General features: G+C 46.8%; 1 protein-coding gene across 1 annotated transcript in view; it reads left to right on the top strand.

Annotated features, from left to right (window-relative positions):
• The window catches only part of NWD1 (NACHT and WD repeat domain containing 1), a 70,349-nt gene that overhangs the window by 19,098 nt on the left and 34,839 nt on the right, over window positions 1–16,412 (top strand). The window contains 7 exon segments of the mRNA XM_028495133.1: window positions 3,267–3,470; window positions 5,489–5,647; window positions 6,504–6,708; window positions 8,554–8,671; window positions 9,738–9,798; window positions 9,800–9,894; window positions 14,432–14,629. Coding sequence (XP_028350934.1) covers window positions 3,267–3,470; window positions 5,489–5,647; window positions 6,504–6,708; window positions 8,554–8,671; window positions 9,738–9,798; window positions 9,800–9,894; window positions 14,432–14,629 — 1,040 coding nt within the window.

A 16,412-nucleotide genomic window follows, 5' to 3' on the forward strand; every position in this document is an offset into this window, starting at 1 on the left:
TAACATCCAACATAACCACAGCATTGCTGTCACAGCCAGGACATTAGCATTGATACGTGACCGTGATCTCAACTCCAGACTTGATTTGGATTTCACCAGTTTTTCCACCAATATCATTTTTTCTGGTCCTGGAGCCGATTCAGTATTCCTCATTGCATTTAGGAGAGTGAGATTATTTAATTGAGGTAAAATTCACATATTGTAAAGTTAAAATTTTAACGTGTTACAATTCAGTGACATTCACAATATGGTGTAACCATCCCCTCTATCTAGTTCCAGACGTTTCCATTATTACTGAAAGGAGACCCTGTCCCTGTTAGCTGTCATTCCCCATCCCTCCTCCCTCAGGCCCTGGCAACCACGAATGGATCTGCCTTTATGGATCTGCCTTTATGGATCCTGATCTGGATATTTCATATAAATGAGATCATACAATATGTGGTCTTTTGTGACTAGTTTTTTCCACTCAGAATGTCTTCAAGGTTTATCTGTATTGTAGTGTGTATCAGCATTTTGTTCCTTTTTATGGTCAAATAATATTCCATTGTATGGATACACGCATGTCTTAGTCCATGTGGGCTGCTATAACAAAAATACCATAAGACTGGGTGGCTTTATAAACAATCTATTTCTCACAGTTCTGGAGGCTGGGAAGTCTAAGATTAAGGCACCAGCAGATTTGGTGTCTGGTGAGAGCCAGCTTCCTGGTTCACAGACAGTCATTTTTCACTGAAACTTCATATGACAGAATGGACAAGGGAGCTCTCTGGGGTCTCTTTTAGAAGGGCACTAATCTCATTCGTGGGGGCTCCACCCTCATGACCTAATCACCTCCCAAAGGCCCCACCTCCTAATACCATCACCTTGGGGATTAAGACTTCAACATATGAATTTGGGGGAGACACACATATTCAGTCCATAGCAACCACATTTTTCTATCCTTTCATCTGTTGATGGACATTTGGATTATTTCCACCTTTTGGCAATTGTGACTAGTGCTGCTGTGAACATTCTTGTACAAGTTTTGGTAGGAACACCTGTCTGAAACGAGATTTTGAAATCATGAATGAGACTGAATTTCTTCTGTCCTGATTAAACCCTTCCAGTGACTTCCCAATGCTTTTAGAAAAGTATCCAAACTCCTTACCAAGGCCTGCTGGATCTGGCTGCCTCCCATCCCCCTGCCTGGAGCACTCTGGCCCCAGATTTTCCCACACTGGCTCCTTCCCTCCTGCACAATCCCAGCTCTTGTGACACCTTCTCAGAGGGACCCACCTGCTCCAAGAAGCATCTCTCCCCTGCCATTCACCTTGTCACTCTCCTTCATGTGATTTGGCTTATCTTCTTCCTAGCAATTGGTGTTACCCAAACTCTTTGTGTTTTTTTTTTCTGTTATTTTCTATGTGGCTCTCTGCACTAGAAGATAAGCTTCATGGGCGTCTAGCTCTCTGTCCTCCAGGGGACAGCACAGAGATGACACTCTATGAATAGTGGTTAAGCAAACATGCCAGTACTTTACTGATGTCAGTGGCCTTCCAGGTTGCAGCTGTCTGCTTCCCTGAGAATGAATGAACTGGCCTGGCCCCTGCCCAGAGGGCCCTGTACAGTGATGTGATGCCAGAGAAGTATGGGGCAGTGCTTCCCTGGGATATCCATGTTGAAATCCTGCTGGGATGTCCCTTTTTGATCTGGTGGATAAGCCATTGTACCACAAAGAGAAGACCCAAGCCTGGTTTGTATTGAGGGTGTATTGAAGAGTGAGAAAGAAGATTCTATTCTTTTTTTTTTTCTTTTGGCCACACCGCAAGGCATGGGGGATCTTAGTTTCCTGACCAGGGATCGAAACTGTGCTCCCTGCATTGGAAGCACAGGGTCTTAACCACTGGACCATCAGGGAAGTCCCAGAAGATTCTATTCTGATGGAGGAAATTTTTGCGGAAACACAGGCCCACACCATGGTGCTACCAAGTAAACCCCAGTGGTGTGGCTCCCAGGAATTTTGGTTTGGAAAGACCTGTCAAGAGGAGAAAAGCAGGTTAGGGGAGAAGGCCTGGCTACCCCAATGGAAAAAGTGTGGGGAACACCACCAGTGACATACCTGTGATTGTCAAAGATGCGATGGTCTCAGTGGAAGAGATCTCAGAGAATACTGGTGTTAATAGCCACCTCATTGGACAGCAGAAAATTCCAAGTGAGCAGGTATTCTGTATGTGTAAAGAACATGGCAAGTGTTTTGATCAAAATGAAGACTTTAATCAATATCAGGGAATTTTAAAAAAACACAGCTCTCGGCCTTAGCGCCATCTTCTGAGAAACCTCCGTGCCATGAGAGCAAAGTGGAAGAAGAAACAAATGCTCAGGCTGAAGCGCAAAAGAAGAAAGATGAAGCAGAGGTCCAAGTAAACTTGTACACCCATGGAAGCCACAGGAGCAGAAACAAGGGAAGCCAGAGGACAGGGATGCTGGTACAAATTGTTGAACTGCTTGCCTACCGTCTAGAACTTGTCTCAGTGGATCTGGAACATCTATGGCCATTCTGATCACCTCGACCACCTTTGAGAGACCCACCTTGCTTGTATCAAAATGGTCCCTTCCTTTGCCCTGGACCTGTGACATTCTGGACTAGTTCTGTTCTCAGTTGTGGCTGAATGTAACATGTGTACAATAAATCATCTCTTTTGCTGTCTTAGCTATAGAAGACACACACACACACACACACACACACACACACACACACACGGTGTTTGTACTCCCTGTAAGCAGAAGCCAGCCTCCGTCTCTCATCTTCTCCGAAATGAACTCTGATTGTTCTCCAACCCTGAGGAAATTTGTCGGCAAGTCCCATAGTTCTTCCAGGCAAATGCTCACAGGTATTACGAAGTCCATTCCAGTCCCACGCTTATCCTGTTTAAAACCACTTCCTTTTTAAGGCAAGGACACATGGGGGTGGTTTCTGCATTATTTTCCTAAGTTACCTCCTCTCTCCCTCCCTGTACTGCCTGACTCCTCTGAGGTCAGGAAGGGGATGGTTCAGGATTCTGTAGGTGTGTGAGAAAAGGAAAGATCAGGAAACGTCTTACTTGATGGGTACAGCTGTAACCAGGTGTTGGTACCGGCTGGGCGTGGGCACCGTCCAAATAATGATCCCCATGGTGAACACTTTGGTGACGGGCAGGATGCCATAGGGCTGTCCCTTCCTTGGCTTCTGAGTCCTCCAAATGCAGAAGACACAGGTGTGTTCCAATGCCTGTCCTTTCTCCCTGCAGGCATGGGCTCTCGGAGGCGGAGATGAAGGATGCCTTGTCCTTGGATGACGAGGTCCTGCAGGCCATGTACCAAGACTGGACCCCGCCCAGCAAAGAGCTGCCGCGTTTCCCACCCCTGCTGCGGGTGAGGCTTCGTCGAGATCTGGGTAACTGCTTGGCCAGGCGGCCCGTGGATGGCTGCATACTCCTGGTCATCGCCCACAGGTAGGTCGAGCGAGTTGGTGACACTGTCTAGGTGGGACCCCGAGAGCGAGGACTCACTGACCAGGCTCCTCCTTGTTCCAGATCCTTCTTCACTCCCCATTCCCAGGAAACCAAGTCCACATAGTGCAGCATTTACCGTCAGCTCTAACACAACTAACTTGTTTTTTATTTTTATTTTTATAATCATCATCATTATTCTTAATTTTGGCCACGCCTCGCGGCTTGTGGGATCTTAGTTCCCTGACCAGGGATCAAACCGGGCCCTCGGCAGTGAAAGCACAGAGTCCTAACCACTGGATTGCCAGGGAATCCCCACAACTAACTTCTTTTTATTTATTTATTTATTTTTGGTTGCATTGGGTCTTCGTTGCTGTGCACGGGCTTTCTCTAGTTGCAGCAAGAGGGGGCTACTCTTCGTTGCAGTGAGCGGGCTTCTCAGTGTGGTGGCTTCTCCTGTTGCAAAGCATGGGCTCTAGGCGCGTGGGCTTCAGTAGTTGTGGCTCGTGGGCTCTAGAGCACAAGCTCAGTAGTTGTGGCACACGGGCTTAGCTGCTCCGTGGCATGTGGGGTCTTCCTGGACCAGGGCTTGAACCTGTGTCCCCTGCATTGGCAGGTGGATTCTTAACCACCGCGCCACCAGGGAAGTCCCCTAACTTCTTTTTTAAATTGAGGAGAAATTCACATAACATAGCATTCATCATTTGAAAGTGAACAATTCAGTGACATTTAGCATATTCACATGTTGTACAACCATCACCTCTATCTACTTCCAGAACATTCCTACCACCCTAAAAGAAACCCCGTCCCCATGAGCAGTCACTCCCCATCCCCCCTCCCCCAGCCCCTGGCAACCACGAATCTGCCTTCTGTCTCTATGGATTTGCCTGTTCTGGAAATTTCATATAGATGGAATCACACACATTGTGGTCTTTTGTGTCTGGCTTATCTCACTCAGCATAATATTTTCATGGTTTATCCACGTTAGAGCATGTGCCAGTGCTTCATTCTTTTTATGGCTGAAAATATTCCCTTGCAGGGATGGTCCACATTTTATTTATCCACTCATTCATTGATGGACACATGGTTGTTTCTACCTTTGGGTGATTGTGACTAGTGCTGCTGTGAACATGCAGGTACAAGTTTTTGTTTGAAAACCTGTTTTTCCATGCTTCGGGGTATGTAACCAGGAGTGAAACTGCTGGGTCATACAGTAACTTATTTTATGTTTAACCCATTGAGGAACCCATATGTTCCTTTTTTAATTATTATTGTTTTATTTTTTTGGTGGACATTTGGGTTTCCACCTTTTAAAAATAATTTTATTTATTTATTTTTGGCTGCATTGGGTCTTCTTGCTGCGGGAGGGCTTTCTCTAGCTGTGGCGAGTGGAGGGGCTACTCTTCATTGCGGTGCATGGGCTTCTCATTGCGGTGGCTTCTGTTGTTGCAGAGCACGGGCTGTAGGCACGTGGGCTTCAGTAGTTGTGGCTCACGGGCTCTAGAGTGCAGGCTCAGTAGTTGTGGCTCACGGGCTTAGCTGCTCTAAGGCATGTGGGAGCTTCCCGGACCAGGGCTCAAACCCGTGTCCCCTGCATTGGCAGGCGGATTCTTAACCGCTGCGCCACCAGGGAAGTCCCTGTTCCTTTTTTTAAATTGAAGTATAGTTAATTTACAATTTTGTGTTAGTTTCAAGTATACAGCAAAGTGATTCAGTTTCATAAATATATATATATATGTATTCTTTTTCAGATCCTTTTCCATTATAGGTTATTGCTACGTATAATTCCCTGTGCTATACTCTAGCTCCTTGTTGTTTATCAAATGTTCCTTTTTAAAGTAAATTTCTTTAAGGAATAAAAGTAAGATGGGCCGATTGAGAGATAAATAATAGGTAACAAATAATGGTCAGCTAAGCCAGCAAGCATCTGGAAGGTGGTTTAGGGTGGACTGGCATTGGGGAACCGCCTCCTAGAAAGCCAGTGACCACCTCTGAGCTCGCCCAGTGTCCCCTCTCCGCAGACAGCTGGCCGAGGTGGTCCGAGAGCGCTACCTGTCCTGGCCCGAGAAAGCCAAGGGTCACAGAGTCTTGGCCGACTTCTTCTCAGGGACCTGGAGCCAGGGAACCAAGAAACTCATCACCCTGCCACTTGTTGGGAAACCCCTGAACCTGAACCACAGGTGCCCTGCTCCCCACTTGGAGCCTCCAAGCCGCTGCACCTGCAAGGCAGGGGCCACATGCCTCCTTCTGTCCATCATTTCCACCCAAAACTCCCTCCTGACCATCTCTTCTCTACCCATGGAGGGTTAGATGTCACCTCTGCCGCTGAGCATATTTGGAGGGTGGCGAGCAACAGATGAGGACTATGCAACCCTCCTGCCCAACTTTCCAGAGGATAAAACAAAATCACAACATTCAGAAGCATATCACCAAAGTCATGGCGTCCCAGAATTTTAATTTCCTACACTTCGATTCCTCCTGAGACACACCAGTTTCCTCCCTGTTTTGTGTGTGTGTGTGTGTGTGTGTGTGTGTGTGTGGTGTGTGTATGCGGGGGGGTGGGGTGGGATTTGACGTTTTCCTTTGTGAATTCCCTGGAACAATCCAATTTCCAGGTATTGGTACCCCCAAAGCATTGCTCATTTTAAAAATAACACTTATTTTGTTTTCCACTTAGGACAGTAGTGTGTGATTGTTGGAGAACACAGAGAGGATCAAACAGTAAAATAAAACTCTCCACAATTCCCCCTTTTGGGAAGATCTGCTCCTATACTCCCTCCCCCAGGTCACTCACTATTCACACATTTCTTTCCAGTCTTTCTTTTGTTCCAGGGAGCTCTAAAACTTTTTAAAGTAAATTTCTTTAAGGAATAAAAGTAAGATGGGCCGATTGAGAGATAAATAATAGGTAACAAATAATGGTCAGCTAAGCCAGCAAGCATCTGGAAGGTGGTTTAGGGTGGACTGGCATTGGGGAACCGCCTCCTAGAAAGCCAGTGACCACCTCTGAGCTCGCCCAGTGTCCCCTCTCCGCAGACAGCTGGCCGAGGTGGTCCGAGAGCGCTACCTGTCCTGGCCCGAGAAAGCCAAGGGTCACAGAGTCTTGGCCGACTTCTTCTCAGGGACCTGGAGCCAGGGAACCAAGAAACTCATCACCCTGCCACTTGTTGGGAAACCCCTGAACCTGAACCACAGGTGCCCTGCTCCCCACTTGGAGCCTCCAAGCCGCTGCACCTGCAAGGCAGGGGCCACATGCCTCCTTCTGTCCATCATTTCCACCCAAAACTGCCTCCTGACCATCTCTTCTCTACCCATGGAGGGTTAGATGTCACCTCTGCCGCTGAGCATATTTGGAGGGTGGCGAGCAACAGATGAGGACTATGCAACCCTCCTGCCCAACTTTCCAGAGGATAAAACAAAATCACAACATTCAGAAGCATATCACCAAAGTCATGGCGTCCCAGAATTTTAATTTCCTACACTTCGATTCCTCCTGAGACACACCAGTTTCCTCCCTGTTTTGTGTGTGTGTGTGTGTGTGTGTGTGTGTGTGTGGTGTGTGTATGCGGGGGGGTGGGGTGGGATTTGACGTTTTCCTTTGTGAATTCCCTGGAACAATCCAATTTCCAGGTATTGGTACCCCCAAAGCATTGCTCATTTTAAAAATAACACTTATTTTGTTTTCCACTTAGGACAGTAGTGTGTGATTGTTGGAGAACACAGAGAGGATCAAACAGTAAAATAAAACTCTCCACAATTCCCCCTTTTGGGAAGATCTGCTCCTATACTCCCTCCCCCAGGTCACTCACTATTCACACATTTCTTTCCAGTCTTTCTTTTGTTCCAGGGAGCTCTAAAACTTGGGGTCCTTAGCTTGCAAGTCACTACCTCTTTTTTTTTTTTTTTTTTTGCCTCTCAAACACCCTCAAGGCTCAGCTCAATTGCCTCTTCCTTCAGGAAATCTTCCGTGATTTCCTTCCTTCTTGATTACTTGTTTTGTTTTGTTTTGTTTTTTTGGCTGTGCCTCGAGGCTTGTGGGATCTTAGTTCCCAGACCAGGGATCACACCCATGTCCCCTGCAGTGGAAGCTCAGAGTCCTAACCACTGGACTACCAGCGAAGTCCCTTGATTACTTGTCCTTTACTCCATGCTCTCTTCACTCTGAGGCAGGACTCCGACTTTTCAAAAGAAACTTTTAGTTTCAAAATCATTTTAGATTTCCAGACAAGTTGCCACGAGTATACAGAGAGTTCCTGTGGACACTTCTTTTAAATTCCCCTATTGTTAACATCTTGCGTAACTGTAGCACAGTGATTTCAACTAGGAAATACACTTTTAAGTAGTGGTTATAGTTTGATTTTTTTTTCTTTGTCTCTCCCCTCCTGGACAGCGGAGGCCAGAGGCTGGGCCAGGCCTGATTCTTTCTCGATGCTTCCCTTTCTCCTCTCCAGTACCTCACAGATCCTCTCCCAGAACCCCTGCAGACTCAGCCACATCCTCTCTTTGGGATGTGGTTTGACGCCCTTCCTGGTCTCCTAGCCTCAGGATCTCCTGCTCCAGTCTGTTCTCCATGGTCAGATGCTTCTGACCATCCAATCTGATCATGCTTCTCCTCTAACACCTCCCATGGCTCCCCAGTGCCCTCTGTCTCCAGTCCAACCTCTTCAGTACCTTTGTGATCTACTCTCTACAACCTCCCTAGCCTCAGTCCCCGCCATGATCCCCCACTCTGTCTTATAATTCAGCCCTTCCCAAACTCCTGTCCTGCTCTCTCCCACCTCCCAGCCTTTGCACATGGCAGTCCCTCGCTATGAAATGCCAATGGTTCTGACATACTTCACCAGACAGGCTTCTGTTTATCCTGTGAGACCCAGTTTCAATGCCCCTTGGATCCTGAGCCCCAAGCCCCTCCTGTCCCAGCCCAGCCTGTGGGTGGAGGATGGTGTGGCCCATCTCTGTCTGGAATTGTGTCCCCATCCCCACACCCTCCAGCACCACCTGGTGCCTTGCCTGGCCCATGTTTGTGGAGTGAATGAATGAGCTTGTGTCGTAGTGGCCTGGCTGCCAGCCCCCTCCTCCTCTGCAGGTGGTCCCTCAGCCCCTGTGGTTCTCAGACACGGTTGCAAACCTGCAGAAGCTGAAGGAGTTACCCTACCACCTGATCCACTCAGGCTGCATCGAGGAGCTGAAGCAGGAGGTGCTGGGTAAGGACCAGACCCATCTCGGAGGGGGTTGAGCAGGTCCCCAACCCTCTGCGGTGCTCCTGCCTTCCAGAGCCTGACACAGAGGAAGGGGGAAGGGGGAAGTTCAAAATCCTTGGCTCCTTTTAAGGCCCTGGTTCTCATCAGGGGCAGTTCTGCGCCACCATCCCCTGCCCCCTCGAGGGGACACTAGGTGATGTCTGGAGATATTTTGGTTGTCACGAATGGGGGAGGCATGCTGCTGGCATCTAGGGCTAGTTTATAGTACACAGGGCAAGAAACTGCCTTAGAATGAGAGAGACCCTGTCTATCTATCTGTCAATCTATCATCTACCATCTCTATCTCTATTTATCTACCATATATAGTTGTCTGTTTATCTATCTATCTATCTATCTATCTATCTATCTATCTGTCAATCACCTACCTATCCACATCTATCTATAATCTATCATATCTATCATCTCTTCCTCTCTCTCTATATATATATAAATATAAAATCTCATGTCATATCTCTCTCTCTCTACCATCTGTATCTATCATCTTTATATCCATCCATCTAAATGTATCATAACTATTTATCTACTTACATACCTATAATTTCTATCTGTCCACCATCTATATCTATCATCTTTATATCTATCCATCCATCTGTCTATCAATCTTTTATCTCTATCTCTATTTATCTACCATCTATGTCTGCCTATCTCTCCATCCATCATCTATCTGTCTATCTGTCTCTCCATCCATCCATCCATTCATTCATCCATCATATTCATTCCTATGATTCTCAACCAGGGGTGATTCTGCTTCCCAAGGGACACTTGTCAATGTTTATATTTTTGATTATTGTGACTGCAGAGGAGTTACTGGCATCTAGTGGATGGAGACCAGGGACACTGCTCTATACACCCTACATGACGGCCCCACCGCAGAGTATGACCCGGCCCCAAATGTCAGCATGGCTGAGAGTGAGAGCTCTTGGGAGAAATGGGGAGGTGAGAACCCATCTCCCAGGATGAGCTGGAAGGAGACGCATGCTCCCCACAGCACCGCCTCTTCTCCCCACAGGCAGCATGAACTGGATTTCCTGCCGGGGCATCTCCGGGGGCATCGAAGGTCTGTTGGATGACTGACCTGTGCGCCCCTCACGTGGACTGTCCTGAGGTCAGCCTGGTCCGGGAAGCCCTCCAGCTGTGCTGCCCGGCAGTGGAGCTCCGAGGCATGGGTGAGTCGGGCTGACCGCGCTGGGTCGGGGGGAGAGGTGGTCCACTTTGCACTGACTTCTAGAAACCCACTCTCCTCACCGAGCCACCAGATGGATTTGCATTAGCTCATACGCCTTTCCTGTCTATAGCTGAGGGGTTTCTCCCAGCTCCAGCTTCTAGAACTTTGAGCTGAACCTGGGAGAGCTTAGGAGTGAAAACTACCAAGGCAGAGCCGATGCCCTCACCAGGACGGCCCAACATCTTATTCTATTTTTTTAAATTTTGATTTATTTTTATTTATTTTTTGGCCATGCCTCGCGGCTTGTGGGATCTTAGCTGCCCGACCAGGGATCAAACCTGGGCCCTCGGCAGTAAGGGCGTGGAGTCCTAACCACTGGAATGCCAGGGAATTCCCCCAGCATCTTATTCTAGAAAGGGCCACATAGGAGATATTTCAGGCAAAATCGAGGAAATTATGTTGACACTTAATATAATGAGAGATAAAACATGTTCCCACAGATTTTTTTTTTTTTTGCGGTACGCGGGCCTCTCACTGTTGTGGCCTCTCCCGTTGAGGAGCACAGGCTCCGGACGCGCAGGCTCAGCGGCCATGGCTCACGGGCCCAGCCGCTCCGCGGTATGTGGGATCTTCCCGGACCGGGGCACGAACCTGTGGTCCCCTGCATCGGCAGGCGGACTCTCAACCACTGCACCACCAGGGAAGCCCCCCACAGATTTTGTTATTGATGAAATTCAAAATTGAATGATAATAATTGAGCATGACTTTTAAAAAATATTTATTTGGTTGCACTGGGTCTTAGTTGCAGCACGCAGCCTCCTTAGTTGTGGCATGCATGCGGGATCTAGTTCCCTGACCAGGGATCAAACCTGGCACCACCCCCGCTTCATTGAGAGCGCAGAGTCTTAACCACTGCGCCTCCAGGGAAGTCCTGAGCACAACTTTTTTGTAAGTCAGTTCTACTCACGAGAAAGATGAGGGGAACTCTTGTTCAGGGGGATAACATTTTGCTCTGTTGGGGTTCAAAGTTGGTATTTCCTGTCATCCCACTAATTACAAACATCGATCTGAAACATTAATGTATTTTACAAAAACCATTCTTAGTTCTCAGGACAAATTGTTCAGCTGGATTTGGCCCACACTCTGCCCTAGAACTTTAAGAATCTCTGAATCCTCAGTTGATACTCTGTCCAGGATGGTGCTTCGTTTGTTTGCATTTTTTTTAATTGTGGCAAAATACACATAACATAAAATCAACCATTTTAATTGTACAGTTCCGTGGCATTAAGTATATTCACACTGTTGTGCAGCCATCACCAAGATCCATCTCCAGAACTTGCTCATTTTTTCAAATTGAAACTCTGTCCCCATTAAACACTCACTCCCCATCCGCCCTCCCCCAGCCCCTGGCACCCACCCTTCTACTTCTGTCTCTATGAATCTGACCACTCCAGACACCTCATATAAGTGGAATCATGCAGTATTTGTCCTTTTTATGTCTGGCTTATTTCACTTAACATAATGTCCTCAAGGTTCACCCATGTTGTAGCATGTGTTAGAATATCTTTCCTTTTTAAGGTTGAATAACATTCCATTGCGTGTAGAACCACATTTTGCTCATCTGTTCATCCATCAATGGATACTTGGTTTGTCTTTACCTTTTGGCAATTGTGAATGATGCTGCTGTGAATGTGGGTGTACAAATATCTTTTCGAGACCTTGCTTTCAATTCTTCTGGATATATACCAGGTGTAGAATCGCTCAATCATCTGATAATTCTGTGTTTAATTTTTGAGGAACTGCCAGGCCATTTTCCACAGTGGCTGGACCGTTTCACATTCCCACCAACAGTGCATAAAAGTTCTGGTTTCTCTACATCTTCTCCCACACTTGTTATTTTTTGATAAAAAAAAAAAAATAGCCATCCTAATGAGTGTGAAGTGACCAGGATGGTTTTTTATCATACATTTCCAAACTGGTTCTTTTTTTTTTTTCGCCACACCACGTGGCTTGTGGTATCTTAGTTCCCCGACCAGGGATACCCGGACCCCAGCAGTGAAGCTTGGAGTCCTAACCACTGGACTGCCAGGGAATTCCCATCCCAGCTGGTTTTGATTTGAGGGTTTTTACAAGGGGTTTTATAACCCATGGCGCCATCCGAGGATCCCGTTATGGTCATGTGACAGCACCAATGTTTTGACGTGAACGGCCTTGGAGAAGCCATTTCTGTCCTCTGCTTCCCTCATCAGCAAAATGTGGGATAGAACTAAAGTGTGTCTAGGATCCCACCCAAGTGGGAGATACTAGTGCCCATGATCAGTTACACCTTTGTCCTACATTCACGCTCGCCAGCAGTTTTAAACCTCGAAGGGAGTGATTTCCCAGGAAAACAGCCTTGGGCTTACATGTCCAGTTTAAGGGAAAATTTAAAAGCCCACATCACAGTATGTTCTTTGCAGTGTTTCTTGATTGACAACCTGTGGCTGCCCAGACAAGGAGAAGGTGTAGGAATGAATGTCCCCACCAGATGGCGCAGCTGAGCAACCATGCGCTCTCACCACATTCCAGTACTGTACAGCCTGCTCCTGAAAGCCCGTTGGTATTCCCTATTTCTACCATTGCCTCAGGCTCCAGGATGACTTGGTGTGGTGCCATTTCTGTACCTGTTTTTATTTAAAAGACTGATATTTTGTTCATCATGGATGAGGGGGCGGGCGCATCAGTTTTGATTTTTTAAAATATTGCATTAAGATAGTACTTATCTTGATGGTTGAGTTTGTTGGCACCACTTTAACTTTTGTACCGGTGGTGAGTGGGGCACTTGCCCCTGATCCTGGCCCTGCCCCATCCCACCCACCAGCAAACCCAGGCACAGGGCATTGCCGCCATTGCCCCAGGCTCCACAGTTAGGATGCTCCAACAACAGGGACAAAATGAACTGTCTACCTTTAATGTCCCTGGTCTTCACTTGGCATTGGAATCAAACTTTGGGGGTCAGATTCCTGCCTCTTACTGGCTGTGTGACCTTGCGTAAGTTGCTTAACTTCTTCATACCTCAATTTTCCCTGTTATACGCTTGGGCACTTGGGATAATAATGATGATACCTCTATGTGGTAGGCAGAAAAATCTGCCCCCCACCTCCCCACCCCCTGCCAAGATATAGTCACTTCTTAATCCCTGGAATCTATGACTATTACTTTATATGGCAAAAAAAAAAATGTGATTAAGCTTCTTGGGATGGAGAGTTTATCCTGGATTATGTAGGTAGGCCCAAAATGCAATCACAGGTGTCCTAATAAGAAGGAAGCAGAGGGAGATTTGAAAGAGAAAAAGGGATAATGCAAAGACGCACAGATGAGAAGGCCATGTGAAGACAGAGGCAGAAATTGGGATGATGCACTTCTATACTGCTGGTGGGAATGTCAATTGGTGCAGCCACTGTGGAAAACAGCATGGAAGTTTCTCAAAAAAACTAAAAAATAGAACTACCATATGACCCAGTAATTCCATTCCTGGGTAAAAAAACAAAACAAAAGCACTAATTCGAAAAGATACATGTGCCCCAATGTTCCTAGCAGCATTATTTACAATTGCCAAAATATGGAAGCAACCTAAATGTCCATCAACAGATGAATGGATAAAGAAGCTGTGGTATATGTATACAATGGAATACTACTCAGCCATAAAAAAGAACTAAATTTTGCCATTTACAGCAACATGGATGGACTTGGAGGGCATTAGTCTAAATGAAATAAGCTAGAGAAATACAAATATTATATGATGTCACTTGTACGTGGAATCTAAAAAAATACAACATACTAGTGAATATAACAAAAAAGAAGCAGACTCACAAAAACAGAGAAAAAACTAGTAGTTACCAGTGGGGAGAGGGAATGGTAGAGGGGCAAAATAGGGGTGGGGAATGGGAGGTACAAATTATTGGGTGTAAGATAGACTTCAAGGATGTATTGTACAACATGGGGAATATAGTAAATATTTTGTAATAACTGTAAGTGGAGTGTAACCTTTTAAAATTGTATAAACAATTAAAAATTTAAAAAGAGATTGCAGTGATGTGGTCACAAGCCAAGGATCGCCCGAAGCCCCCAGAAGCCTGAAGAGGCAAGGAAGCATCCTCCCCCAGAGCCTCTGGAGGGAGCACAGCCCTGCCGACACCTTGATTTCGGACTTCTGGCCTCCAGAACTGTGAGAGAAGAAAGGTCTGTTGTTTGAAGCCCCCCAGGTTGTCTTGTTATAGCAGCCACAGGACACTAACCCACTCAGTAACTATGAAGTGCTGCAGAAGTGATCATTATTTCTCTAACAGGCACTTGTTGGGTGCCTGGCACTCAGAACATAGCAACGAACAAGACAGGCATCCTCCCTGCTATCTGGAAACCCAAGGTCTAGGGTAGGAGAGGGGGAAACCACTTGAAGTAGGGGCTAGTGTGTGTGTAGCACAGAAAAGGAGGCAGGAGGGGGGCTCCACCCAGGGAAGCAGGGCCCCTCCCCTTAACCAGCATCTCCTCTGTTGCAGAGAGAAGCATCCTATATACAGAACTCCTGGCCAGACTCTATTTCTTCGCAACCTCACATCCAGTGCTGGTGGGACAGCTGTGCCAACAGGCGCAGAGCTGGTTCTGGATGTGCCCACACCCTGTGCTGGTGCCCCTCAGAAGATTCCTCCAGCCCCCGGGAGGAACCCTCCAGGCAACCCTCATTGGCTGTCACAAAGGTGCGTCTCCCAAGTGTAGCCAAAATCCAGCCAGGCCCCTGCCTGCCTGGGGGCAGCGGACTGCAGGTGTTTGGGGCTGCTCTCTGGTCTCCCCTCTGCCAGCTGGGAAGCCCCAAGGGTGCCATCAGGACCTGGCCCTGCTGTCTCATGCTGACTTGGCTCCTCTGCCCCCCAGGGACTGTAGATTACTAGTGTAAATACTGCTAATGAGCCCAGAGAGAGGGCATGCTGGCTGACTCTGGGGTCTCATCTCTAAGAGTTTGTTGCCCGTCTTATAGATAGCATCTGCGATTTACAGCCTCATGCTAGTAAGACTGGAAACTAGGAACTGGTGCCTGACTGGCCCCTGAGAGGCTGGTGGAACTTGTAGGTTCTCCCTGGGACACCAGAATGTCAGAGGAACAGGAGGATTTAGTTCTCTCCATCCATTATTCATCCATCCTTCTTTCCTTCCACCCTTCCTTCCATCTATCCATCTGTATGTCCTTCCATCCTTCCTCCCTCCTTTATTCCTTCCTTCCTTCCCATCCATCCATCCATCCATCCATTCACCCATCTGTTGTCCATATTTCCCATAGTCACCCTTCCTTCCACCCTTCTATCCACACCACTTACCCTCCATTTCCCCCAATGTGCCATCTTCTATCCACTCGTTTTACCCCTTCACACACTCAGCCAACTCACCCACCCATCAAATAATTCATCCAGTTACCCATCTAAAACCCACACATTCACTCACCCACTCATCTAACCAGCCATCTATCTGTCCACTTAGCCACCAGTTCACCTCCATTCATCCATTCCTTGATCTGCCCACCCATAATCTCTCACATTAATCACTGAATACAGTTAGCTTTGGTTCAAATGCCAGTTATTGTGACTCAGGCCATTTTTGTGCCACATAGCCTTGTAGGGGAAGCTACACTCCCAAGGCACAGAGCTTCCAAGTCGGAAATTCTAAGAGGTGCTGAGGACAATGCATGGAAGAATTGATTTAGGGACAGCTTCTAGAATGCTGTGTTGAGAAGGATTCTGAGACTGAATCTGGTTTAATGGTATATTGGTTACAATACAAGTTCTGATGCTGTAACAAAGGCCAAAGTAGTAGTGGCTTAAATAAAACAGGAGTTCATTTCTCTCACACACAATAGTCCAGGCATAAAAGGTAATATGGTATCTGCAGGGGGTCAGGGACCCAAACTCTTTCAAATTTGTTGCTCTGCCATTTTCAATGTGAGGTTTCCATTTAATGGCCCAAAATAGCTGCTCCAGCTCTTACCATCACAATGGCATTCCAGCCAGTGGGAAGAGAGAAGGAGAAGTAGATGGCAGGCCCCTTCCCTTCAAAGGCATGGGCTTGAAGCAGAACTTACCACTTCTGCTCCTGTCTTGCTGGTGAGAACTTGGCCATCTTCGACTGTAAGGGAGCTTGGGGAAAATGGTCTTTGAGTAACCACGTACTCACCTAAAACCTGTGAGCTGTGGGTTTTATTACTAAAGGAAGCATGATAGAATGGCTAATGCCGGGGACAAATGACAGAGTGCGGTGATTGATTAGTGATGTCTGCCACAGCGTAGGCAAAGGAAGTTGCAGCTCAGAGTGAATTTTTTCTTTTTCTCATCTCAGTAGGGAAATGTTTTGTGTTTCAGACCCCCTGTGCCAGTTGTACGAGCTCTAGTCATGTTGAAGTTGAGAAAGTTCCTACACACTCTGGACTTAAGTTTCTTCCTTTTTTTTTTTTTTTTTTTTTTTTTTTTTTTTTTTTTTTTTTTTTTTTTTGCG

Source organism: Physeter macrocephalus, chromosome 2, assembly GCF_002837175.3.
Source record: "Physeter macrocephalus isolate SW-GA chromosome 2, ASM283717v5, whole genome shotgun sequence".
In the NCBI taxonomy this organism is placed as follows: domain Eukaryota; kingdom Metazoa; phylum Chordata; class Mammalia; order Artiodactyla; family Physeteridae; genus Physeter; species Physeter macrocephalus.